The sequence below is a fragment of the Primulina tabacum genome, chromosome 11 (assembly GCF_025594145.1).
Source record: "Primulina tabacum isolate GXHZ01 chromosome 11, ASM2559414v2, whole genome shotgun sequence".
Lineage (NCBI taxonomy): Eukaryota > Viridiplantae > Streptophyta > Magnoliopsida > Lamiales > Gesneriaceae > Primulina > Primulina tabacum.
Window position 1 is genome coordinate 3,672,346 of NC_134560.1, and position 10,814 is coordinate 3,683,159.

The 10,814-nt window shown below is 35.8% G+C and overlaps 2 protein-coding genes across 2 annotated transcripts; both read right to left on the reverse strand.

The window, feature by feature from the left end:
* Positions 1–266: 266 nt before the first annotated feature.
* LOC142518362 (uncharacterized) lies at positions 267–1,711 on the reverse strand. The gene is made up of 3 exons (XM_075621122.1): positions 1,461–1,711; positions 748–813; positions 267–670 (listed from the first exon to the last, which is right to left on the reverse strand). The coding sequence occupies exons 1-3, from the start codon at positions 1,642–1,644 to the stop codon at positions 375–377; spliced, it is 546 nt and encodes a 181-aa protein (XP_075477237.1). The 5' UTR covers positions 1,645–1,711; the 3' UTR covers positions 267–374.
* Positions 1,712–4,420: 2,709 nt separating this feature from the next.
* LOC142517902 (conserved oligomeric Golgi complex subunit 5-like) lies at positions 4,421–9,857 on the reverse strand. Its single transcript, XM_075620402.1, has 3 exons — positions 8,633–9,857; positions 6,738–7,211; positions 4,421–5,621 (listed from the first exon to the last, which is right to left on the reverse strand). The coding sequence occupies exons 1-3, from the start codon at positions 9,734–9,736 to the stop codon at positions 4,698–4,700; spliced, it is 2,502 nt and encodes an 833-aa protein (XP_075476517.1). The 5' UTR covers positions 9,737–9,857; the 3' UTR covers positions 4,421–4,697.
* Positions 9,858–10,814: the final 957 nt, after the last annotated feature.

Consider the following 10,814-nt stretch of genomic DNA (forward strand, 5'->3'; position numbering starts at 1 on the left):
TGGTTTATTTATGTTTCTCTTTTATGTTCAAAAAAAAATTATTAGAATGTTAATTGCTTATTTTCTTGAAATGTAAACCCTCGTAGTCGTGGAACTGTATTTTGACACTTGAAATGTTTATGGGAAATTTTGTGTCGAAGAAATTTTAATAAACGAGAAAACAACACAATTTAGAAGGAACGGTGCACTTGATTTCCTTGGTTCTAACACAGAATAATTTTCATTCCCCTGAAACTTTACATACCAAAAAAAAAAAAAAAAAAAACCTTTTGCAAATACCTTTATTTGAAACCAACAATTTTTACATCATGAATAAAAATAACGCAAACTATCTCATATTGATGCAAGTAAAAGTGATTTTTCTATACAATTTGTCAAGGAAAAAGTTGCACATAACCAGTTGCAATAGCTACTCCTAATATGACAAGAGGTGGAAGGACAACAAAAGCACCTATGGTGGCGAAGAAGGCAGAGTCATTCCTCTGAGATACTTGGTCCATATACGACTGTCGTCTGATGTTTCTCTTTTGTGAAGTAGTTAAGAACTTTGGAGTCACTTTCTTAAGATTCTTACCTAACGGGATCGTAAAATCATCATCCCGCTCTCCAAACAAATTAGCAAGTTGTTCACGTATCGTTGGTTTTGCCGAGCTGACATCGCTCTCGTATCCTGGTCAACGAACAGATAAAGCTAGAATTGCAAGGTAATGCCATAGTATGTTCCCAATAAAGAAGGCAAATTAAAACCTTGTTCGACACTAGAAGTGAGTTGTTCCAAGAGATCCAGCTGCGTCCGAGCAGAAGTGGATGTCCCTTACATTTGAAATGATTAAATCAACAATTGACAACAAAGATAATGTATTCAGCAGAATGTTAGCAAATTTGTTAATCAAAGAAGATAATAGTTTAAAAGCCTCTTGGCATCATTGGACACAGTCAGTTTTCAAAAGAAATAATAACACCTGAGTTCTGTTGTATCTACCACCCATATAATAAGCAACACCCTCTTGTCCTCATCACTTGATCGATAGGATAATATATTTATAGTGTTTATATTTTGTTTTCGACTCGGATTCTACAGAAACTAAAATTATACTCCGTCTGTTGTCCAAATCTTTCAGTTTATTATCCTCATGTTATTACATCACGGATATCGTGTGCACGAAAAGAATCCCATAACACTCTTTACTCCCTCTTGCACAAAAGAGATATATATATATGTGTGTTATATTGTGTCTATCGTGTAACAAACTCCTCAGACCAACTGCCGTATGGTAAATCTAACATATGAAATTATTCAATTAAACATTCTATCACTTTCTCTGTTCCTGAAAGAACTGGTAACCTAGAGAACTCACTTTCATTATCAGAACCAGACCATTTCAAATACTAAACCCAACATCAAATATCTTCCAATCAAATACAGATTCATATGCAACAGAAAAACAAGAAAAATTCACCAGAGTAAGTAGAGGGCTTTTCCTCCGAAACTCTACGCTCGGTTCCTTCAGAAAGAGCAGCCGCCTTCAAAGACCCTGAAACCGCAGCGTCAATTGGCTTGATCCCATGTTTGAGCTTATGAATCTTGTAGGAAATGGCTGGTCGTGGATGTAGAGATGAAGCAGCGCCAGAAATCAGGGCCATTAGAATGTTTCTGGTTCGAAAATGGCCTACCAGTTTCCATTTTGAGTTTGCAAATTTCCTGGCTGGACACCTCATTTTAAATAGCGGTCCAGAAAATAAGGTTCGCTGCGAATATTTTTATCAATAAATATGGTTTAAAATATTTTAATTATATCATTATTATCTACTATAGTTTTGTATAAAATAATAAGTGCTCGATTCTATAGTTGATATCAGAGTCAAGGTCATAGATTCGATTTTCATTGATGGCAAGTATTTAAATTATTTGGAGAAAGATTTTAAGTGCCCAATAATTGTCTCTGTTTAGATGACGATCGAACCGTGACGTTTGAATTGTTATAAGATTTAAAATATTTGAATTAGCAGCTACAACTTTTAGTAAAATATTAGACGTTCGATCTTAAATAAATTATTAAATTTCTATCAAAAAACAATAATAATAATAATAATAAATTATTAAAAAGTAAAATTAAAAATGGCCTTGTATTTTGCAATGATAATGTATTATGTAAAAGAATTTAATAATGTCAAGGCTTAAACATTATAACATAGCAGAAGACCGAATGATAGCTATTTTTCACTCCTTGCTTAATATATATCCACTAATAATACGTCTGTCGGATATAATTAGGTTTTTGCGTATAATATTTTTTAAAAGTTTTTCATAAAAGATTCAGATTCTATATCATATTTAAAGAACTTTTGAAATTATTATTTTATAATTATTTCGAATAATTATTTAATTGTTATCATTTTTATATTTATATTATTTTATAATATTTTAAAAAAATTACACTATAGGTTATATGGTTATTTAATTTGTAGCTAGTCATGTGGCGAGCGATACACTAGTAGCACTTCATAGAAAATAAAATCTATTCTTTTATACATGTCTTCGAAATTGATTGTTTCATCCAGATGATTTTATATAATTAAAATTTGTTAAAAAAGAATAATCACATAAAGGAAGCACCAAAGAAGTACCAACGCAGCATTTGATAGTTAGGTGATCATTTTACTAGCAATCATGAGTTAAATTGTTCTAACAGAGACTATCTCGAACGAGCTTATAACAAAAGATTTTCCTAGTACGCTTTATCTTATTAGTATGGTTTGCAGGTTAATGTATTAGCTCGAGACATAAGTCTTTGTTAAACTTTTTGTTTCCAACAAATATAATATACATGAACAAGCAAGATCTCAATATAATGGTTTCATGCTCAAAAAAAAAATCTCAATACAATGCAAACTACTGACATGCAAAATATGATCAAAAAATTAATCACAAGTTCACAAACCCCTTCACTCTTATACACTCAATAATTACAATTACGTGTACCATCTACCATATCATATCAAGGTGGACAAATCATAGTCATAAACACGGACCTCTCTTGTTGAGTCATCCCATAATGACAATATGCATTGCGTGAAGAAATCGAGTCCATCTCCATAAAAAACGTTTCTAAATCTCCATACTCCGATGAGTACGTATCCACATTCTTCTGGCTGCCTACTTCTGAATCTTCCAATACGTGAGGCTGCACTTGTAAATCAGATGAACCCTCTGAAGGCGTGCTGAAAACACGACGAATCAAACGACGAATTGAGACTGTTTTCTTGATATGCATGATCTTTCATCTGTATAAAGGGTAGAACTGGTCGAGTTGGATGAGATGCAGAGAAGGAAGGAGATGGAGACGAAACAGCCGGCGTGTTTGTGTTTCAAGCAAGTTTATGAACGAAATCCTTGAAGTTGGTAGAATTTGTGATGTAAACTTTAGGACTCAAAATCTTGATCAAGTTATTTAGTGGTTGTTTCTTTTCATGCTTAGACATTTTCCCGGTAGGTTGAGCTTTACATCTTTTCCCCATTTCTTGGCCTTGAAAATTAATCTCTCTCCTTGCTCGTAACTCAGGATAATTAGAGGTATAAGTATGACTGAGGGATAAAGAAATAAAATAATGTTCATATGTTTTGACAAAAAAGAATTAAAAGATGCCGAAAATAATTTTCATTCCACATTTTCTTCCAACATTCTCAATGTAAAATTATTAAATTAATCAATGTAAAATTAATGCGGGACGTATCGATAATATGCCAAGATTTGTAATTATACAGATGTTGGTTGCCTTTGAACATTCTTTACGCATTAATTTCTTCATCACTTTTTTTCCCATTGAAAAAAGTGGTAACTGGTGACCTTCAACATCACACCAATCCGTACGTTGAATTTTGGTGCTTCTTGTGTTTTCTCGTAGTGTTGATTCGTTAATTTCAGCTTTCACAATTACATTCCCCTTTATTAGGCACCTAATTACTATCATATATCTATTTACAACACTTCTTCAAAAAAATAAAAATTTACCACGACATTTCTTTAATCACATTCATTTACATAAACAATTTGCATATAGTAATAATGAAGATTGTGATGAACCACAAAATTGTTCTGTTTTTATCGTCTGTATATAGTAACTAAAAGTCCTGTTTTTTGGAATATGCTGAATGACCAAGCAAAGTTTCGTTTTTTTTTTGTTTTGTTTTGTTTTGTTTTGTTTTTGCAGAAGAATCCGGTACAGATCTACAATTCAGTCAAGGAACTGGAACAAAAATAAACAGGGAACAAGGCACAGCTTCCATTGTTTCAACATATGCTCCTATGTGGCAAGATACAATACATGCACACCAGGATTACAAATAAAGAACATCAATGAAATTGAATCAAATTTCTTTGTATTTCGATATTTTGCCAGCAGAAAAATATGGATCATATACAGGTAAATAAATGGATTCAGAACACAGATTAACACAAATTCAACAATTTAAGGTATCATAATCAACTTTCAAAAAACTAAAGAGAATGGTGTCACAGATAAAAGATTTGGAACTCGACTCATGATACAAAATCGTATGGCAGTATGGGAACTGGAAGACATTATTGAAATGGGAAATGTAGAGTGTACCGGTAGGTAGCTGTATTTGAAGCCAAAACTGCTGGCTGCAAGATTCGTGGACAACATGCTTGCTTCAATTCAATATTTTGTCAAAATTATGATTCATTTCCGGCCAACGATGACCCAATTTTCAGCATAGTAGGATAGACAGGGCTGAACTCCTTATCTCCTCGTGCCCTTACCTTTGCAGCATAATCATCTAAAGTTGCTTTTATCCCTTTCCATATCTGATCCTCCCCTTGTGAGTCCATCCACAATGAATACTGAATAGGTGTAAGCTTGTTCCTTTGTAGAGGTGACTGTAAATCTTCGGGGCCTCGTGAATAGAGATGATGAAGTATGACACTCGGGGGAAGATCTTGAAGAAGTGGTGAAGAACCAAGCTGAGATGTTTCCAGGAAAATAACAGGGCGAAATGCTCGAAGGGCGCGATATGGAGCACCAAGTTGTTCCACTGGAAACAAGTTTTGACCAACTGCTAATTCAATTTCAGCCATGTCTCTAGCCATTCTCAGCTTTCCTGATTCAGATAATGGCCTAACAAGAGAAGCGTGCCTAATAAAAAATATCAAAACTCTTGATGCCATGCTTCTTACGAGCCTCGTGCATATAGTTTCTGTGCCACGGGAAATAGCTCCTGATGAAGGCAAAAGTCTGGACAAAAATTCAGTCCTAAAGTGAAGAATACTTTTCTGTAATTCTTCCATGTATGGAGATGCATTGTTGTCCGTAGCAGCATCTATGCCAAGAGTGGCAAAATTCTGTTCATGAATCTGCAAGATGCAAGATTCAAGACGCTCAAGCATGGTCTGAAATAAGGAGGTCACTGAATCACCAGCAACTCCATACAATGTACCAAGAGCAACAGACAAAACATCAATAGCAACAGTTGGCAACCCTGAAACCATGGTCATCATGTGTGTGTGGATATCTTGCAGATGTTGGCACAATATGAAGTTCTTGAGTTGTAATGGAGTTGCAGGACCAGCGACTTGGCGTGCTTCAGGGCCTGTTGATATCTGCAATAACAAAAATGACGGTATGATTAAAAGCTGAATCAGAAGCACAAAGTGTGTCATCAGAACTGAAAAGGATCAATAAGGTATTTCGATGCACGGGACAACAAAAAATTTAGAAACACAAAATGCCCAGGAATAAAACAAGTTTAAACAGTGAATCATTACTATAAATTATCGTCTCAATTCAAACTGGACCAGACTAATGTAACAAGACCGAGAGTTATTATTACTCTAGGATGTCAATATGCTACAAACTCCTTCAAAATTAACACGGTCGAATTTTAATCAACTTATTTGATCTCTTTTTATGAACATCAACTACACACAATTCTTGTATATTGATCAAGAACCCAGTAAAGTATATAACCGCCTGTGGAGATATTTTATAGCTCAAATACTGACATGACCAAGATTTTGAACATTAACACAATTTAATCTGACCCAACCATAATGACAGCAAAATTGTTAACGAATCAACATATAGCTGGCTTTTCGCAAAATAAAAAATTCTCATAACATAATAGAACCCTGTAAAGGAGGTGATGTTTTATTTGAACATATTTTAAGTTATACAACCAAAACACTCCGTAATGATACGCTTGAGTCAAACTTATAATACTTTACAAATTATTTTACATATAAGAAGTTTCATGTATTTTGAGTTAATAGAAGAATACCATTCCAATGATTTAGGCCCAATGTAAAAGAGAGCCTGGTTGATCTATGAACTTAAAACCACAAGTAACTTACATTTTAAGTTTTTTGAGTATTAACGCAAAATAAATAAAAAAACAAAGTTTAATGTTTTGGTGTCAACTGGCAGTAGTTTGCCTTGCCCAGACAGATTCAACATTGGCCTGGTGATTTGGCACTACATGTGGAAAGCAGATATAAAATTGAAGATTCTGTGATTTGACAAGCAGATGGATTTTATATTTCAGACTATAGGTTGAGAGTTTTGCTACGAGGAGAAACCGGCAAAGAAAAATCCAAAAAATGTAATGAACATGAGAACACTGATTAAACTTAGGAAAAATCGAAAATAAATACAAAGTCAGATAGTAATTAGTGCAAGTCTCGTAAATCCTAAAGCGAGCAAAAAAGAATAACTTATACCTGGTTTTCAGTTCTTTGTGCAAGTAGAACCAACGCTTTGCTGATTTGATGCAAAACAAGAAGAGTCAAGCGAGCATCCATCTGCACAGCTTCAATTTCTTCTTGAATACATGATAAAATCCTCGATATATGTACTTTGGAGGGAATACTTCCACGGTTTGAGATTGGAAACACAGAATTCACAAGATCTGAGAGTCGACTTAAACAAAGCGCTAAAAAAGCTGTCTCAAAAATCTTAATGGCAGCTACCATTTGTTCTTTTCCTTCTGAACTGAGAGCTGGTGGAACTCCTTTGACATCCGTGTCACGTGAAATTCTTTCAAGGAGGTTCTCTATCATTGTTAAAAGCTTAGGATACCCAACGGTAAATATTTCTTTGACAAAACTTGATGCAGTGAAAACAGACTTCATTTGATTAGTAAAAGACTTTACCAAAGCATCCCAAACACGATCTGTCAACAATGGATCACCTTCCTGACAAAGCCCAGGAAAATGTAAGTGGCTACCTACAACCATATCCAATGTCTATCATTTCATTTAGGAAAAAAAAAAGAACGAAGACAGAGAGACAGAGATCAATTATTACAAAGTAGCTGCTGCAGACAACAGTCTACCAGCGGCTACTGGGACTATAAACGGAGGTTTTAGGCTTGAAGTTTGCTCCATCACCTCATTAAGAAAATGTGTCAAATCTAAAAAAGCTAACAGAACACCAAGGCATCACACAGCGGCATCAGGATGTTGCCCAGGGCACCCAGCTTAGAGAGAAAAAATGAACAAAGCTTCAGCTATCTAATTTTTGGGGCTCAGCCAAGTGATACATTCAGATCAACTATAATGAGGGTACTCCAACTTTATTCAGAAAAAAGAAATTGATCAGTTGGTAAACCCAGGCAAAACAATTGACTAACATCCATCCACCCAATTGTCAGAAAAACAAAGTATATTAATGAAAAGAAAGAATTCCCAAATTTAGTAGGAAAAAAAGTGGAGAAGCAAAAAGTTTTCCAACTAAGTTCAACAATTTTGGGAGAGTGAAAATAAATTCAAACCTATTCTCCAATTAAAAATGTTGGTAATGCCGCCGTGCATCGTAAGATTGAATGTGAACACGACATTTGGAACATACCTACCTATTGGAGAATATCACATCTGTCTTAACAACTGTGATCACAAGTACAATTTCTAAGACGCATATTTCTTCTCAGGCAAGTGTATAGTTCTTATGCAATTGCAACCATCAAAGGGTTTTTGGAAATAATCATCAAAGTATTATACGAATAAAATTACATAGAACACTTTGTGAGCTGGATAGTTTGTACCAGTGGCATGCTACTAAATCCAAGTCAAGATAAACTTTTGAATGAATTCCAAGTCACAAACTTTTGAGCATTCATCTATTTTTAGTTAAATCAAGTAATCAACTAAAGTAATACGGTATTACGGTCATAATGCAATTTAGAACAGATAAATGTGTCGTAGATAAGAGAACTGACAATCCTTTAAAGAGTTTTTCTCCATAGCATAGTACACAAGAAATACCAAAATTGACATATGAGGACAAAGAAAAATTTCATAAACGTCTATGCTCTTTCACCAATTCTTGCCAAACCAATTTACAGTCGTTGATTGATTCTTGAAACAGCCACCAAATGATGCTCTGTAGACCCAAAAAAACATTTGTGCAATCCCCTAAGCACTACCCACATGGATTCAAAGACTGAGGATGTATCATTTCTAGGTTGTGACAACATTTTTCATTCTCAAACACCAAGTAAACAAGAAACACTACTGAGTAAAAGACCTAAGGTATCACCAAAACTTCAACAGCAAACACATAAATAACCACACTACTTGTTAAGTAAGAATTGCCAAAGGAACGCTGAATCGCTAACCTGCATGACCTCATCCAATAACAGAACATGTGTGAACGGATCGCGTTTCTTGGACAATACCCTCTGCAAGTGCCAAACTGCGAGCACAATCGAATGTAACTGATCCATACAACCATTCATTCTCTGCCAAAGCGCTTCCTTTGCTTTTGCCCCACCCCCAATCTGCGGCGTCCCCTGTCTTTGTACCCCTCCGGGGCCGCCAGCACCATAACCCCCTCCTCCAGAAATAGCCTTCATATCAAGCGCGTTACTTATACTCTTCACCCCCGTTTGCTTGTACTTGCTCACCAACCCATCCACCGCCCCCCTCAACTCTCCCATGTTGTAGAACACCTGCAAACCCAATCCCACTTCCGGTTGATTTAAATTCTCGAGTCCCTTTTCCAATACCTTCATCCCCTCCTCTCGGATTTTTGATCCGACTTCAATAACCCATTGCAACTCCACGTCCACTATATCAATCCCCGATAAATGGGACTCATTGTAAAGGGTCAAAATCTCAAAATGCAGCTGCGCTGCCTTGGAAAGATCCCATTTCGATGCATCGGGCTGAGACTCGACAGCATTTCTTAGCTTCTGGATTTTCCTAAGAGTGCGAAGAGTGAACTGAAGAAGCAAGGAGGTAGAATGAAGATTGTTAAGCTGGTGGGTCTGGGTGGAAATAACGCGGTGGGGATCGGAGAGTTCGGAGCGAGCGCGGCGGAGGGAGGATTGAAGAGAAGAAAGAGATGATCTTAAGGTGGAAAGAGAGGATTCAGTAGCTTTAATGGAGGAAAGCTGATTGAGCAGGTCGTGATGACGGGACAGGACTTCGTGACGTAGCTGGCTATCAAGTAGGCGGAGGCCATCCTGGAGTTTTTCGATTCTTGAGGCGGCAGAGCCGGATGAGAGGGCGGAGGAGGAGAATTGAGTGGGGTTGAAGTCCGGGGATAGGAAGGCGGAGAAGATTGGGTCGGAAGAAAACGTGTCTAGGGGGGATGTAGGTGGGGAGAGGGGCATAGGGGTGTGGGCCGTGGTAGAAGGGGTGGCTCCGGCGGCGGTCGGAGTATTTTTGAAGGTGGAGAGGCGTTGGAGTGGGGATCTGGGGATGCCTGGAGACGCCATTGATGTGCTACGTCGTCGTTTCCCTCTGATGTTTCAGCTTCTTCGATCTGACGAGAAGTACAGGAGCAGCTATTGCTCACGGTACAATACATCAAGCATGATTGGCAGATGGGCTTGGCTCTACCCAAATTCAATCTATTTGGGTGAATTAAATGAATTGGAGCATATTTGGATCGATATAGAACCGAATTCTCGACAAAAACGCCCCTCTTCGGGGAAAAGCGGAAAAAAAACGATTAAACTATAGTTTGACCGAATTAAACGTAATTAAGGCGTTTAATCAAGTGTACTTAAGCACAATTAATCACATCTATTTATTTTTAAATTTTTTATTTTGAAGGTATCTCTTTTTATTTTAAAATAATAAATTAGATTTATAATTTAGATCTTTACTTTTTAGTTTTAATTATGACTAAGTATGTCTGATAATGATTTGACAAATATTTAGTATTTTTTAATATGGTCTAGTTGTAAAAACAAATAAAGATTTCAATTTTGAGATTTTTATGTTCTTATAAATATGAGAATTTGAGACTTAAATTTATCATATTTATGTATTATTTTATCTATTTATTGTTTAGAGATAATTACAATTACTAAAAATAAAAAACGTTTTTTCACGCTTAAGCATGTGCTAATCTCGCTTAAGTTTGAAAAGCTTGGAGATCAACATCTGCGTTTCAGGACGTTTTACGCTTTTAGAACCTTGATATTTTATGATGTTACTAATATATTAAACTGTGTAATTTTAAAAGTTTCAGAGGAAGTACCTTAATTTGAAAACCGGATCTTATTTTTCACAAGTATAATAGATACACATGTATAAAAAGAGAGCAGAATTAACAAAAAGGAATAAAATCCAATTCAAGAATTCCTATTTCAAAGCTGAACGTATTGCTATTGACATCAATTCAAATAACATGAAATTCAATCTTCCAAAATTGAAGTATTAATGATTGTTAAAGAATAATCAAAGAAAACAATTTCTCAGAAGTCATCAGAAATGGCAGCCACAGCACAGATAGAAGACACACAGAGTGGAGACAAGAACAACGGCTTCCACTACGTAAACAATCTT

Excerpts from the sequence above, each read along its gene's own strand:
- LOC142518362 (XM_075621122.1), bottom strand. The coding sequence starts at position 1,644 with ATGGCCCTGATTTCTGGCGCTGCTTCATCTCTACATCCACGACCAGCC. Across the intron at positions 814-1,460 it reads AAAGCCCTCTACTTACTCTG|GGACATCCACTTCTGCTCGG; the intron begins GTGAATTTTTCT and ends TTCAAATGTAAG. Across the intron at positions 671-747 it reads CACTTCTAGTGTCGAACAAG|GATACGAGAGCGATGTCAGC; the intron begins GTTTTAATTTGC and ends TTCGTTGACCAG.
- LOC142517902 (XM_075620402.1), bottom strand. The coding sequence starts at position 9,736 with ATGGCGTCTCCAGGCATCCCCAGATCCCCACTCCAACGCCTCTCCACC. Across the intron at positions 7,212-8,632 it reads TATTGGATGAGGTCATGCAG|GAAGGTGATCCATTGTTGAC; the intron begins GTTAGCGATTCA and ends GGGCTTTGTCAG. Across the intron at positions 5,622-6,737 it reads CACAAAGAACTGAAAACCAG|ATATCAACAGGCCCTGAAGC; the intron begins GTATAAGTTATT and ends TTGTTATTGCAG.